Source organism: Megachile rotundata, chromosome 15 (assembly GCF_050947335.1).
Source record: "Megachile rotundata isolate GNS110a chromosome 15, iyMegRotu1, whole genome shotgun sequence".
Taxonomy (NCBI): Eukaryota; Metazoa; Arthropoda; class Insecta; order Hymenoptera; family Megachilidae; genus Megachile; species Megachile rotundata.
In genome coordinates this window covers 6,450,128-6,467,340 of record NC_134997.1, presented here as the reverse complement: position 1 = coordinate 6,467,340, position 17,213 = coordinate 6,450,128, and the positions used below count along the sequence as shown (strand labels likewise).

Sequence of the window (17,213 nt, the reverse complement as noted above, 5' to 3'; positions counted from 1 at the left end):
CCCACCATTCACTTATACAAATATACGAGTCAAACCGTGCCACGTACGCCTTTTTGTTAGCGAATTAAACTTTCTTAAAGTGAACCAAAATCCTCCAAGAATTAGGTTAGGTTAAGTTAGGTTAGGACAAACGGGGTAAAGAGCTCCTCAACTTGCGATTTTCTTACCCGTAAGAGTTTCAGCGCTCGAGGAAACAGCTATTACTTTCGGTATGGTCAAATGACATCCATCATCTTCTTCCTTCTTTTCTTTGTCCACGCGGATACTGATTTTGTGAGGTGTTGCCGAAGACTGAGAACCAATGGACGCAGTGGAAGATTGAATGGTGGGACTACGTTTTATGATGGAAGGAGCTACTGTGGTCATGCCCAAGGGTTGTTCCTCGTCCACTGAAATTAATCAAGCAATTAATATTCGTATAAACAGAGGTCTCTTACCATAATAAAGCTTTGAACCACAAATTTTAATTACAAGCTATATTAACCCTTTACCGCGCAATTTATCTGTCAGATGCGTCAAAACTTCAAATTCATATCTATAATATTAAAACAAAGAAAATTAAAATGCGAGTATTTTATATTTAGCGATTCTTGACTACACAGATTATGGTTGCTTAATTTCAAGTTGAAGAGTATTAAAAGTTTGAGTAAAGTCATATTTGAGCTGTGAGACTGTGTACTGTTACGTTTTATATTTAACTTCATGCAGATGGCGCTGTTGCATTATTGAAAACAACGAATTGAGCTAGTAGTCTATTTAGTTTTTACTAATCTAATCTAGTCTTTACTATTTTAAGTAGATAGTTCCAGCTTTAACTTTATTGTATCTACTTTATGAATTATATAGTTATCTAATTGATTATAGAATTTATTATAGAAGCCATAATTTATTATAGAAGGTTCTGTAATTCATAACAAATTTCAAGGACTTTTCGATACTTCTTTATGGCAATATAACGGTAGTCTAAGGCTACTGTATTATACATTGCTTTAATTTACCTTTCTGGTATCCACCTCGCCAATAACCTTTCGAATTGAGTGTATAACCACCGGATTCGCAGGAACTGTGACATTTTGCGTCGCGACTGTCGCTGATTTCCGATCCATACCCTTCGAACACAAACAGATGCTCTTTACGCAGTGCAAAAAGTGTTGATTTACAAAGTCAGCTGTTTATTAGCGTCTTATAAAATGTTACACATTTGTTGTACCTTACTATATGTAGTATTTGCAAAAAAATGTAACAAACAGTCAAATCAATATTTTTATTTTGAATTGAATGTTTTACCGGAAACAGAACTGGCTCCACTAGTTCTTCGTGGTGAGATACTACTTCTTCTTCGATCATCGACATGCAGCTGCGATTCTGTTGTACCTGCACCCAGTACATCCAGTGATCTGAAAATGCAATTATATTTTGTTATGTTTAATAATAAAGTCAATCACTCAGAAGTAATAATTTAATAACAGATAAAATTAGGAGAGGAAATTTGTTCTTGGCAAAATCTGAAATCGCATAATGCTGGATAAAATTGTAAATAAAAATATTGTAGTACGAACAAAGTTGCAAATGAAAATATTGTAACAGATGATAGCAGTACAAATGAAAATATAGTAACAGTCGATAAAATAACAAATAAAAACATTTTATCAGTGGACGAAGTTGCAAATAAAAATATTGTAGCAGTCGATAAAATAATCAATACAAATACTGTATCAATGGATAAAATTGCAAATAAATTCACTGCATCAATGCGTACAACAATAAATAAATATACTGCGACAGTCGATAAAACAATAAATACAAATATTGTATCAGTGGATAAAATTGTAAATGAAAATATCGTGACACTCGATAAAATTGCAAATAAAAATACTGTAACCGTAACAAAAGTAAAAAAAATACTGTAGTTCACAGAATTACAAATAAAAATATTGTAACGATAAATAAAAATTCTATTTATTTAATAAAATTCTGAATGAAACTTTTTAAATGTACAAAGGTAGAAAATTAACAAATTATTTCACCTTCTATATCTACAAGTATGAATAAGACACAAAATTTCACAGAAAGATACACAAATTTGCGATAGCATAATGACACAAGTTCTAAATAAAAATTGTTACAAATGAAGCAACCTTGCAACTTTCCTCTTTTAATGAATCATAACTCTGTTAAAACATTTTTGCGAAAATTCACAATTTTTAAAAATGCTCAAATAACTTTTACTAAAAAGTACAGTACAAAATATTCAATTCACTAAAAAAAAAAAATAAAAATAAATAAATAAATAATGACAAAAATGATGCAAACATCCATAAAGAAATGGGTTTCTAATATGAGACCCAGTTTATTTATTCCCGAATCTCTTACATTTTCTATATTTAAAAACTTACTTTTTTCATACTTGAAAATTTACTTTTTGCTTCCAAAATAGAATCAAATTTCTATGATTTGTAAAAGCTAGAGAATATGATCGTCGACGAACATCAATAAACTTTAATATGAAACCAAAGCAAAGATAAACTGGGATGTCACATTAAATCTCTTTACACCAAGAAAAGCTTCATAGCTAAAACTACCCCTTACACAAGAGAACCCGTCGGAATTTCCGAATCCGGTGGTTCAGCTTCGTAGAACACTTTCTTCAAGGCTTCCAACACGGTTACTCCATCGGTGAACACTCGATACGTTAACAAAAACGTGTTGAGAAAATCGATACTGAGAAATCGCAGATCCGTCAGACGCTGAAGTAGGCGTTCAGGTGTAGCCGATCGAATCTGCGGGACCTTGCAGGAATTCAAGGTCCTGCTAAATCTGATATCAACGTCATCTTTAAACAGCTTTGGGTCGTTTTTGATCGATTGAGGCATCGTGACGGAACTGGTGTCCGACAACGAGCCACGAAGCAAGTCGTTGAAGTGTACGTTGTCTATACACTGGCTAATGTCGCTGATCCAGGCGGCCTTTTCCTGTATCAATCATATATTTATACTTATTATTTCTTATTAACATGGATAAAAATATAACAAAATTTTTAAGAACTAGAATTAGATTAGGTTAGAATTAAATATAACATTTATGAGTAATGTCATTTTTCTGTGAAGTAATACTGAAAATTATGATGTTCATATGACGCAGCAAGTACTTTAATCATTTCTGTGTTACTACTATGTTAATATCTAAATTATTAATTCTTTTATTAACTAAAGAATTCATTGTCTTGTTATTTTGTTCAATAATTCATTTAATTAATATTAAAAATTTATTACTAAATGTGGCTAACAATTTAAGTGTGCAATTCTAATAATTTATATTAGGGTGATTCACAAACTACTCCAAAATTGTTATAATATATTGCTATATTTTATTTAATAGTTTGTTCATAAATATTAAATAGGTATAGGCAGATAACTTTGCAAATTTGATTATTCTTAATACGTATTGTATATAAAAATTAAATATACAAATTGAATTATTTATGAAATATTATAATGTGAATAATGTGTATACATGTTGAGAACAAGTTCAGTTTCAATTCTTTAAATGTTAATAAACCCAGTTTCAATTTTTTTTATGTTAACAAGTTTGGTTTCAATATACTGTTAACACAATTTATTGTTCAATTTCAATGACATAGATAAAATTGAAATCAGATTTACAAATAATAATCAGTGACACGAAATAGATGTGTGAAATAGTCAGACAACAATGTAATAAATAAATAAAATTGATAGAAATAAGAATACCTGAATTGTAGGAGCAACAAGGTGCACCGTCACCTGAGGTCCACCAGATTTTAGATCAAGTATAATCTTAAAATCACGGTTTTGTAGCTGTGTGTTGGTACTTCCGCTACCACTTCCGCTGCTCTCGCTGATACCGCTGGACATCGAACATACTGACAGTTCTAAAATCAGTTCGCAGTCATGGCAATACTACGTTAATTATATTATAAATTATTGAACACTCTTTTGGCACAAGGCAGAGCAACCAAATGCTGGGCTGGCAGTCCTGAAGCGAAAGAAGCGTTGAAGCGTTGCGGATGAACTAGAGAAATTGTTTAGGGAACTAGGAGTGCAATGTGTGTACTGAAAATTAAATGTGTTTTTAGGATTTGTATTTTATAGTGATAGATGCTTGAAATGTCGAAATGGATTTTGGGAATTTGGAAATTTGGTAATTGGGTGAGTTGGATATTTGTGAGTTTTGGGATTTTTTAATGTGGATATTTGGAAAGTTAGGGATTTGAGGATTTGGGAATTTGGAAAATGAGAAACTTAGTAATTTAAAAATTTAAACATGGAGTGACTTGGAGATTTTAAGATTTGAAGAATTAGAAGTTTTGAAATTGAATACTTTCAAGAATCTGTAATTTTCAGGTTTAATAATTTCGGGATATAGAAAGTTAGAAATTTAGAAAACTAGAAAATTAGAAAATTAGAAAATTAGAAAATTAGAAAAATAAAAAATTGAAAAATTGAAAAATTGAAAAATTGAAAAATTGAAAAATTGAAAAATTGAAAAATTGAAAAATTGAAAAATTGAAAAATTGAAAAATTGAAAAATTGAAAATTAGAAATTTGGAGAATTGGAAATTTAGAAATTTAAAAATAAAAAAAATAAAAAATGGAAGAACAAGGTACCTGAATTTTTGGAAATTCAACACCTCAAAAAGTAGAATCACAGTGAATTCCCCACTTTCAATGTTTAAAAATTAAAAATTTTTTAATCCAATACGTTCAGCAATTGCTAAACTTCTGTAACATCCCATCCAAACATAACCATCAATCTAATTATCATGCGTGCACTACGAACATAACTGTTCCCATTACACGTATCATATTTCTCCCGAAGTCCATTTTGCAAATAATAGCAGTACTTAATTAACTTGTAACATATTGACCTTAAAAATTAGTTAAAGGTTAATGGTAGTCAAAACAACTACGTTAATTTCAATTAAATGTACAGTCCCTGACCATCGAATTAGGACCACATACGAAAATTTCACTTTCATGACTTTCATAACATTATGTCAGATACGCAAAATTGTCTTAGGTCAAAATTATTATTAAATACGTTGATAACGATATATACATAGCAATTTGTTACTATCGTGATAATTGTGTGATGAGTGATTAAAGACCATGCGTTTACGTTAGGCTCGAGTATCGATAGCGCGTCAGGTGAAATTTGGTGAATGCCATAGAAAATGTCCGAAGCCTAAAAGACTAGTTTATAACTCACCAACCACATTGAGTTAAAAAGAATTATATTTGGGAAAATAATGAAGACATACAGCATATGATCAATGTATACGCAGCATGCAACAAGTTGTGACCAAAGCAAAGAAAATACAAGATTTTAACATGTGTTAATGTTATGTACAGAAATATCATGGTAGCTAATAAATTATATAATTACAATTTGAACAGGCCTTTTAATTTTACGAAAAACATTGAACATAAACATGACTGCGACGTAACGTAACGTAGTCATCCACGTTGTTTCACGTGGCCATTTTGTGTACCATAGTCGCTGGACCTAATTCTTTATATAACAAGCTCTAAAAATGACAACGTTTGAAAATTTAACAGCTTAATATTCTAAATTCTATAATTTCTGCTGCTGGCAAATGGTAACTTAAACCTCTGAAAAAGCTTTGAAAAGTTTGATTTAATCTTTTGAAGTCATTTTTCTACTATTAACCGCTGCTTGTTTCTCACTTGCCATAAAGAATGCAGAACTTCGATAACAATAAACTAATTGACTGCATTCACTAAGCTAATACAGATTGACGTACGATGAAAATAAAAAATGTCAAATACTTCATTGACTGACTATTTGCTAGATTTCGTAAGTTCACGCACGCGTCGTTAGTGACGTGCCGTCGCCAATTTTATGGAAAACGTGAAAAATGCTGAAAAGTCCTAATTCGATGACTAAGAACTGTAATATTACAGCGATTAACGGCGGCCATATTGCATATTGCTAGAATTAAAATAACTGTACAAAGCTGCAGAAAAAGCGTAATCGAAAGAATAATATTATTGTAATACCGTCATCATCCGCAGTATTCTGGTCGTTGGGATCCTCCACTAACACCGCATCCGACAATGGTATTTTTCCTATTTGTGGAACCAGATTCAAACGACCGTCGTCATCTGATTGACGTGTCGTTAGTAACAAATGATTCGAGAAAAGGAAGCACTGTCTCACTGCTTCTTTATCGCCGCTTCCTTTACCGCCGAACGTCGCGCTCAATCTACTTCGAGCTCCTTTTGGCTTATCTAAGATCTGAATAAGAGCACCTGGAAAACAAAAACAAGTGTTAATATAACTTATTTATAAAAATCAATTTTTTTGAAAATCTTTCTACTTGTTAATAAAGTAGTGAATTTATATAGAAATTTTTCTCAAAATTCTTTTATTTAATTATATGTAAATTTTTCCGAGAATTTTTTTATTTGTTTATATAGAAATTTTTCTGAAAATTTTTTTACTTGTTTATATAGAAATTTTCCTAAATATTTTTTACTTGCTTTTATAGAAATTTTTCAATTTGTTTATATGTTTAAAAATGTTTATACAAAAATTGTGTATAAATATATTAACAAATTTTCTTCATCTGCACCTACTTTTTCACACCCTCAGTTAACGTTACACGTTTTTACCTTCTCATGTACTTATTCCTATTTAGCATATTGTCCACAAAAATGTTTATATAAAAATTGTATATAGAAGTATTAATAATTTTCCTTCATGTACACCCACATTTAACACCCTTAATTAATGTTATACCTTTTTACATTATCATTTACTTATTTCTATTCAGCATACTGTGAACAAAAATATGCATCCAAAAATCTCAAGAAATTCTTCGTATACCTACGTTTTAACACCCTTAGACCTTCACAACACTTTTTTAATTCCTATTATGCAATCTTCCTTAAAAACCCAGTAATTCAAGACGTATCACTTCCTCCACCAAAAAACAAATGCATAAGTCCCTTAATTTCACCACAGGTTTCCAAATATTAATCAACACATTCTGTTTACGTATAACCGGTGCGTAATAACATCGCTAGAAAACGTGGCCGTCTACCTGAATGTCCTTTGTTCCCAAACAGTACAATTTGTATACTTCCTTGGTCCCCGTTGCACACACTAATAAAGTCAATTGCCCTTTAGACAAAACTATTCACATCTTCAAACCCCGCCGAATTAGCTCGCACGTCATCATGAAGCTTGTGTTTGTGTTTCGTTCTTTGCCCCGTTAACCTCATGTCCGGGCACGTCAGCTCGCGACACGAGTCCCGCACATTCCGATAACTCAATGTCTGTCCCCGCGGATCGTCACCGCCATATAATGTCACTATTTTGTCGAAGAAAACAAGAAAATGCTTGGCGGGTGGGGCTGCGCACTATAAAGATGAAAGGACGTTTGCGTGGTGACCATGTGATACGAGATCAAACACGAGGAGTCAGGGCTGTACACCCCGTGTCTCCCTCCGATCTCCACCTAAACGAATTACAATTTATGGGAAAATATTTAACCTCCCCATCCGTCGACGATTCGACATTAATTTAAATGTGAATTGTAGTCTTTCATTTTTATTCGAAAGGTGGAAAGATAGGTTGCATCATTTTAGGTCCGACTTCCGTGTTTTCTTGAAAAGTTATGGTTCGAGCGGGTAGACGGTGGTGAAAGTCATGGGAATATTTTTGAGGAATATTTTGGGCTCCCGTGACAGCCCTGAATATTATTCGTGCGCATGATCGAACGAATTCGGCGTAGATTGTGTACGCGAACGTATCACACCATCGATTCCGAGGGTGCGCTTGCGCCCCTGGCCACGAAATTTCCGGTTTTCACGGACTTCCGAACCTTGACGAGTGGATTCGAACTAAAATGCCGGTTTACCGACCGTGGGGGTGAATTACCGGCGTTCGGGGTGAAACTAGGGAAGATTGGTTACCGACGCTGTGGAGATAAGGGCAAAGTAAATTCCTACTGAAGTTACTTTTCACTGGAATGATTTAACCCGTTGACAGTCACGTGACAGTCGAGCAAGGGTGAGACGTTCAAACTGTTTAGTCTACCAAAAATATTTATGGCTACTTTTCACTGTTTTATTCGAATTATTCTGATTGAAGAACCTAGATATTTCTTTACACAAGATCTGTATTTGGATTATCTAAGCACTATTGGGTCTAACAAGGATGTCTGTGTCTATAGCTAGATTCCTCTGTTTTCTAAGATTGTTCTAACTGGAAAACTTAGATATTCCTTTATTTATGAACTTTATCTGGATTATCTGAGAACTTTTGAGTCTACCAAATATGTCTGAGTCTACAACTAGATTCCTCTGTTTTCTAAGATTATTCTAACTAAAGAACCTAGATGTTCCTTTATTTATGAACTTTATCTGGATTGTCTGAGAACTTTTGAGTCTACCAAATATGTTTGAGTCTACAGCTAGATTCCTCTGTTTTCTAAGATTATTCTAACTGGAAAACCTAGATGTTCCTTTATTTATGAACTTTATCTGGATTATCTAAGGACCAGAATTTATAATTTTACCACACTAGGATTAATATACAATAGAAATGATTAACAGGTTCCCGAGGAAATGCAACAATTGAAATTGGATTCAAGCTAAGGTTTGAAGATGTTTTCATACTTGCAGAATATTTTTTGTACGACCTTGTCTCTAGAGTATTGATTCATTATGATTGGTAATTTGAATTATTATCTATTATTCATATAATATATAATATAATTATTATCTCAATTATTCAGATTAAATGTAATGTCGGACCACACTCGACATAGCAGTGCAAAGTGTTAATAAATTTTCATCCAAATTAAACATTGTTCATTATTTAGTTAAACAACCCTAATTTCTCATGTCTAAATAATAAACTCGAATATTTGTAAAATTACCAAAAATTCAATAGATACTCCAATTAATTTTTTACTCAATATTCTCTTTGTACTTAAAATTACCTCCAGCATCCAATTATTAAAAATAAAATAAAAGCTGTTGCAACAATCGGTAAACTATTTTAACATACTTTTCCCAGAAGTATCGGCAAAATTTTGCCCTCAAATTTACTCTACAAATCTCGGCTTAAATATAAAACGTGATCTGCATTGCGGAGGTATAGCTTCGGAAAAGAGCAGAGATTTGTAAATGTCGCGAACGCTTGCGCATAAACCCGAAAATCCCGTGTTAGTTCGAAACTTTGTTTACTTCGGCCATTTGTTGAAACTTCCCCGATTCCTTCTACGCGATTATTCACTAACTAGGTCGGAACTTTATCGATAAATTCCCTTAATCGTTCGCGAAACTCATCAGACATAAATGTTGAATGCACCAGGCAAGATAATAAGATCGCTCACCCTGTCGCACGAATACTTGATTAACATCGAGTAAAATGTCGCAACCCTCCACGATCATTCGCTCCACGGCCAGGTTTTTTCGTAAATTCTCCGTCTCGCTGACCTGAAACGAATAACTTAGTTAATACATATTTTATAATGGAGTTACTATATAACTCGATTATAATATAACACTACGTGTAATATAGCACATTTTATAACTGTTTGTACATGGATTGGTTAAAAAATTAATATCATTTTTGTCAGTGAATGATTATTTGTCGTTCTTTATTTTTTAACAAACCTTGATATTTTGAGATATACAAATAACTTTGCGGGAGTTTATTAAAAATACAGGGCGTTTTCGAAAGGGTACCTCCGAAAGATGAATCAACGAACGAACCAAGATGAATCATGGAAAAATAAGTGAAATGTATGAAATAAAATTTGTATATGGCTTTTCAGGGAAACTGGAATATTTTTTAAAAATGTTTGAAAAAGTTGAGTTTAGTTTATTGAAAAATTGCAATAATTGCTTTCAGATTTTTGTCAGTATGTGCTTCAGAAATATTTCAAGTAATAAACGAATGTATTGCAAGAGCAAGCATAATTAAAAATACCTATGGTTCAAAATTTTGATCAATAATAATTCTTTATACATTACAAAAATAACTAATATTTATATAGTAAAGTTTCATATGTTAAATTTTGAGAATTTCCTTCAAAAATGATACAACTTTTTGACCAACCCAATGCATTACTATAGAAATCAATAATAGATGATTGTGATACAAGAAAATTATTAATTGGACATCTAAATTCACCCTATACAATCTTCCTCTACATTTTATAAAATTTTACAAATTCTATTGCAAAAATATAGAATTAAAATTGCAGAAAAATTCCTCTGCAATAAATAATAAAAATATAACAAAATATTATTGTAAACATTGTTAGCTAAAAATTATTTGTTAAACTGAACTTTGACACATGTATATCTGCAAAAATCTTTAAAAATAATAAATAGGGATAAAAATTTACCCCTAAATATAGCGGTGAATTTCAATAAAAATAATAGTCTGTAAAAATAATAAATGAAAGGTAAAAAAATCACCCCTAAATTTAGATGTCAGTTTGCAATTTTACAAATTTATATTCTTGACCTAATGAAACTAATGAAAATTATTAAATAATGATGAATTTAAAAATGATTACAAATTAAATAATGACGAATTTAAAAATGATTAGAAATTAAATAATAATACATAGTAGTAGTTAAATACCTCATCATGCATTTGTCTCGATAAATCCTCCAGTTGTTGCCTCGCATTTTGCAAACTTTTTCTTTCAACATGGTCGTATGGAGTGTGCGCCAACAGCTCGTGCAGTGTAATAATGTACCTCGGAATCTGAAAAATTAATTAATTCTATGCAATTGTTTGTTATTATTTATCTGTGGGAGTTATGAGAATGACATATTGTATTTTAATTTAAAAACATCTGCACGTCTGCATAGTGGGGTCTCTTTGATGTCGTAAAATGATTGTTTTTATTTAATATTATACGATGTTTTAAGAATAACAGTTACTGTTTTTCTTCAAGCGTGTACTATGCAAAAGTGGATAGTGAGAAATTGGAGTTTTTGAAAGTGGGACGAACAATTTTACAATTTTAGGGTTTTGGAATTTTAGAAATTTGGAAATTTGGAATTTGGAATTTGGAAATTTTGGAAATTTGGAAATTTGGAATTTTGGAAATTTGGAACTTTGGAAATTTGGAACTTTGGAACTTTGGAACTTTGGAACTTTGGAACTTTGGAACTTTGGAAATTATAGAATTTTAGAATACTGGAATTCTGGAATTTTGGAATTTTGGAAATTTAGAATTTGGAGAATTTGGAATTTGGGGATTTTGGAATTTGGGGATTTTGAAATTTTGGAATTTTGGAATTTTGGAAATTTAGAATTTGGAGAATTTGGAATTTGGAGAATTTGGAATTTGGGGATTTTGGAATTTGAGGAATTTGGAATTTGGGGATTTTGAAATTTGGGGAATTTGGAATTTGAGAAATTTAGAATTTAGAGAATTTGGAATTGGAAGAATTTAGAATTTGGGGAATTTGGAATTTGGGGATTTTGGAATTTGAGAAATTTAGAATTTAGAGAATTTGGAATTTGGGGAATTTGGAATTTGGGGAATTTGGAATTTGGGGAATTTGGAATTTGGGGAATTTGGAATTTGGGGAATTTGGAATTTGGGGAATTTGGAATTTGGGGAATTTGGAATTTGGGGAATTTGGAATTTGGGGAATTTGGAATTTGGGGAATTTGGAATTTGGGGAATTTGGAATTTGGGGAATTTGGAATTTGGGGAATTTGGAATTTGGGGAATTTGGAATTTGAGGAATTTAGAATTTGGGGAATTTGGAATTTGGGGAATTTGGAATTTGGGGATTTTGGAATTTGAGAAATTTAGAATTTAGAGAATTTGGAATTTTGGGAATTTGGAATTTGGGGAATTTGGAATTTGGGGAATTTGGAATTTGGGGAATTTGGAATTTGAGGAATTTAGAATTTGAGGAATTTAGAATTTGGGGAATTTGGAATTTGGAGAATTTGGAGAATTTTGGAATTTTAGAAATTTAGAAATTTGGAAAGTTTGAAATTTTATAATTATAAAACTTTAGAATTTCGAAATATTTTAGTGCCATAATTAAATCTTTCGAATATTACAATTCAAAAACTATATTGCAACTTGAATATCTTAAAATCTTTTTCTCGAATATTGAATCCTTGTAATTTTGAAATCTTCAGTTTTAAATCCTCAAAACTTTGATATTTATGAACGTTTTACCAAATTATCTTACCCATAAAACATTGTACGAAATTGTCGAAGGAATATTGAAACCGCAAACGTATGTGATTATCGATTAGGAATTAATTATCGATTAGAAAGTAATTTACATGGAACTAGTAATTAACGTACCTGATGCATAGGATATGTTAGGAAAGTCTCTAGAGAACGACCTCCACAAGCATTCTTGTTCTCCAATCGAGTGAGCAATGCAGCAAACGAGGGTGATGATTGCTTGCATTCGGTTAACACCTGAAGACTATAATGATGATTCCTCACGTACTCTTGATAAATTGACAACATTGGTAATAACATGTCAAATAAATCACCTACAAGAACAAAAATATATACCATTAACTTTAACAATTATTTCGTTCTAACAAACTTTAATATAAAAATCATTTGAAGACAATTATTAAATTATATAGCTGAAAAATTATTTAAAGGAATAATATTATATTTTTATAAATATATATTATTGTAAATTGTTTTGGATTAGAGAAAAATGTTTGAGTAATATTAGTAATAATATATAATGATTAGCAATAACATTTTAATATTTTTATTTTGAAAGCAGCGTAAGTCCATCTTTCTTTAAGTTGAAAAATTTAAGAGTTTGTGTTTCAACGAAATTCAAAGTAGATTACCAATGTATCCTCCTAAAGTGTATCTAAGAGTTAAATTTACAATTCCTATTAAAATAATAGCAATTATTAAGAGAATGTCTCCTCACCAAGAATGGACTTAAGCCACCTTCAAAATTAACATTTGTCATCAAAGAAACAGCCCATATTCGATATAATTTAAAAAGCTTCGACTTGAAAAAACAATATTCAATTTCTTTTATATTTCATTACAACACTTGAAAAACATTTATGCGATTCAGGAAATCTAACTATATAAATTACATGACTACTGCTCGTCTACATTTCGTGTATGCGGAAGGGATTTGAAGTCATGGTGCCTCGGTGTATATCGTATTAATACTAATTAATTATTATATCAACTAACTAATAATTGTAATTACCATCATCACCGCGGACATTTGAAAATCCGCGGTTTCTGACATTATCAATCGGACTTAGGCCACTTTCAGTCAATTTTTCATCTATTAACTGCGAAAAATATGTCCAAATGTATACTTAACCGCAAAGTGACAGTTAACATCAATTACCACAGTTAAGCTGATAAATGTACCACTTTGAAAATAAACTTTCGTATAAATCTTGCAGCGTCAAAACGAATTTGTTCTGCTATTAAAACAAGTTCTGTTATTTTTTTTCTCGGTTTTTCATTAGAAACAATTTGTGACGCTCAGCGTTAATTCGGTCGTGAGCTGCGGTAAACGTGAATTATATCTAGCGGCAGCTTAACTGTTACTATAGTTTCTGTAGTTACTATGAACTTATTACTACAGTTATTATAGTTACTATGAACTTGTTACTATAGTTAACGACAAATAACTAAGAAATGGGTCACAACAAATAAATGACAAATAGGCCACCTTCAAAATAAGCTCATATGTATAGAATTATAATTAAAATAGTTTGAAGAATGAATAATTAAAAACGTACCTAAAACTAAAGTGGGCCAGCTTTCCATACGCGAAGTAAGACCTTTCAGGAAGATTTGATGGAGAAACAACACGGTTTCGCTATTTAAGAATATGCTATTCACGTCCTCGTGACTACAAGGGGGTTTCTTTGAACTGGCAGCCATCTTGAAAGGCCTCAAGAAACAGCTTACTAAGATTTCCATTTGTTCCGTGTACTCCTCTTCAGCTTCCACCATTTGAAATACTAAGCTGTAATTTCAAGAAAATTCCTTTTCTTTTTCTTTCTTAGATATTGTAATCGTTAGAATATATTTGAAAATTATTTTGTGCACGTGGGTTATCGTACAATTAGTTACGTTTTTAAATTGTTATAAAATTGCATTAAATTTATACATTTTTAGATTTTTAGATTTTTAGATTTTTAGATTTTTAGATTTTTAGATTTTTAGATTTTTAGATTTTTAGATTTTTAGATTTTTAGATCTTTAAATTCTTAGATTTTTAGATATTTAGACTCTTAGATTTTTAGACTCTTAGATTTTTAGATTCTTAGATTTTTAGGTTTTTGATTTCTAGATTTTTAATTTTTTTATTTTTTGGATGTTTAGATTTTTAGATAAAAATTAACTTAATTTCTAAATAAGTATAAAAATAATATTTCAATAATATTCCTACACAAAAATTAATCCTTCAACGACATTAATGCAGCTCGAATTAACATGTCATTACGAAATCTATTTAGTTAGAAGAGCTTTTTCTTTCCGTGCGAAAAAATAATCTTATTATTAATGAAAAAATGAAAAGCATTATTTGCATTAACAATGCAAATTCCGAGCGCTTTTACCCTCTGACATTTCAATTTTCACTGATTTTCCTCATTTCGCGAAATATTTTAGTAGTAGACTCTTTTTGTATATCAGCGTGCCAAAGTATCGTCACATTTGCAGAGGAGGAACAGTTTCCATATTAAAAAACAGTGAAAAGAATAAGTACGGACAGAATGGACCGATTTTAATTATAAAACATGTCCGTCGCTTTTATCATGGCAATTTAACCTCCGCGACAAGCATATTAATTTCGCTTTGGCTTTAATTAGGTTGCCGAGATAATTAACGGATCTTCCCACCGAAGACAGTGTAATTAGCGAATCGATCTCTCATTCACAGCTAATGAATTTCCGCTCACCAGAATCATCATTCCCAATATGTCTGACAAAGGAACATGCGAAGGTATTCGCTTCCGATTTTCGCTTATTACAAACATGAAAATGGCCAACAGGTCTTTTGGTATACATTCAGTTATGGATGAAATTATTCGCTGTTGTATAATAATGATTTACGCAAAATAAATGCATTAATTATTTCATTGCGGAAAATGTAGTATTTAAGATAAAATGCGTTATTGTGAAGCGTGGAAATACTGTGCCTTGACTTATTGCGCGTTATATCGCCATTTGTTAATAATGCGTTATTGCCAAGTATGGAAATATTATGCCTGGACTTATTGCGCGTTATATCGCCATTTGTTAAGCTATCACGAATAAAATTACTATGCGTGGAACTGCAACGTGCTATATCACAACACGGTGTGGTTCCAAGCAAGGAAATACTATGTTTGGACTTATCTCGCGTTATATTGCCACTCGTTAAATTGTCACAAGTAAAATATCTCTGTGTTGAACTGTTATGCGCTATACCGGTAGAGTTATATTGACAAGCGTGAAAATACTATATCTGAAGTGATTTCGCGTTATATCGCCACTTGTTAAATTGCCATAAATAAAATTGCTACTTGTGAAACTGTTATACACTATATTGTCATGATTTGAATTGTCAAGTGTAGAAATAACGATGCCTGGATTTATCTCGCATTATATCGCCATTCATTAATTACCATATGTAAAATTCCTGCTTGCGGAGCTATTATACTCTATATTGCAACACGTTGTATTATCAAACGTGAAAATACTGTGCCTAAACTTATCTCGCGCTATATTGCCATTCGTTAAATTGCCAAAAATAAAATTACTACGTATGGAATTGTCATGTACTATATCGCCACGTGTTATATTCACAAGCATGAAAATACTATTCCTAAATTTACTTCGCGTTATATCGCCACTCGTTAAATTGTCAAGAATAAAATTGCTATGTGTAGAACTGTCATGTACTATATTGTCATGTGTTATATTGTCAAGTATAAAAATACTCGTTATCGTATTCTTAAGTGTAAAAATACTGTCTAGACTTATCTCGTGCTATATTGCCATTCGTTAAATTGCCAAAAATAAAATTACTACGTATGGAATTGTTATGTACTATATCGCCACGTGTTATATTCACAAGCATGAAAATACTATTCCTAAACTTACTTCGCGTTATATCGCCACTCGTTAAATTGTCGAGAATAAAATTGCTATGTGTAGAACTGTCATGTACTATATCGTCATGTGTTATATTGTCAAGTGTAAAAATACTCGTTATCGTATTCTTAAGTGTAAAAATAATGTCCAGACTTATCTCGCGCTATATCGCCATTCGATAAATTGCTGTAAGTAAAATTGTTATGTGTAGAACTATCATGCGCTATATTGTTAAGCATGAAATTACTACGCGTTATGTTGTCATACGTGGAATTATAATATGGTAAAACTCTCTCGCGTTATATCGCCACATGTTGTATTACCAAGTATGAATATTTCAGAATCTATATCGTAGAATCCTTACACGTTATATTATTACTCGTTGTGTTGCCATACATGAAATTACTATTTGAGGAATTGTCTCGCGTTATATCGCCGCACGTTATGTTATCAAGCGTAGAATTAGCACAATTAAAATTGCAACGCGCTGTACTGACAAACGTAAAATTACTATACATAAAATCACTACACTGCAACAATATTGCAACTTTCGCAACTACTGTTAGCCCTTGCGTTATATTGCATTATATAACTTCAGCCACACAAAGTTAGTTAAGTCAGAGATAATTCATTTCTACGTCTGATAATTACATTTCGACATAATTATTCATAAGAAAAAAAACATGAGATACAACCCAGATATTAAAAACCGTGATGTTAATTACTTTTGAAAATATTACGGCTAAATTATTTTATAAATTTCATTAAATACGATACCGTTATTTCTACGTTAAATTTTTAATAAATTAGTGAATCAAAAGCAATTTTTTTGTAACGATTCCCCTCTCTCCCTCCCCATAAGTAACAAAGAAATGAAAATTTTCTGTGAAACATGTAATCTTCGCGTATTTCCCTTTGATGTTCAAAACCATGGTATTTTCCTCGGAAAACGTAGAAACTTTTTAATATTTGTTAGCGTCAAGCCGTGTGCAAAGGTGGCACACGTATCAGGGTCATCGTATCCCGGATTTTGACCCGGTTCTTAGGGGTCTTAGGAT

The 17,213-nt window shown here is 31.5% G+C and overlaps 2 protein-coding genes across 5 annotated transcripts in view; one reads left to right on the top strand and one right to left on the bottom strand.

Moving 5' to 3' along the window:
* Positions 1-17,213, top strand: part of LOC100876585 (opioid-binding protein/cell adhesion molecule homolog) — a 657,546-nt gene that overhangs the window by 553,029 nt on the left and 87,304 nt on the right. The window lies entirely within an intron of this gene.
* Positions 1-17,213, bottom strand: part of LOC100876695 (ras-specific guanine nucleotide-releasing factor 1) — a 120,582-nt gene that overhangs the window by 19,052 nt on the left and 84,317 nt on the right. For 3 of the 4 annotated variants that reach the window (XM_076540135.1, XM_076540132.1, XM_076540134.1), the window contains exons 8-17: positions 13,813-14,042; positions 12,371-12,567; positions 10,669-10,794; positions 9,407-9,509; positions 6,060-6,311; positions 3,750-3,910; positions 2,590-2,972; positions 1,288-1,397; positions 999-1,109; positions 168-389 (exon numbers count right to left, since the gene is read on the bottom strand). In XM_076540135.1, the coding sequence (XP_076396250.1) occupies positions 168-389; positions 999-1,109; positions 1,288-1,397; positions 2,590-2,972; positions 3,750-3,910; positions 6,060-6,311; positions 9,407-9,509; positions 10,669-10,794; positions 12,371-12,567; positions 13,813-14,042 (1,895 nt within the window). The remainder of the gene's footprint in view (positions 1-167; positions 390-998; positions 1,110-1,287; positions 1,398-2,589; positions 2,973-3,749; positions 3,911-6,059; positions 6,312-9,406; positions 9,510-10,668; positions 10,795-12,370; positions 12,568-13,812; positions 14,043-17,213) is intronic. The other variant, XM_076540133.1, reaches the window with a different exon arrangement.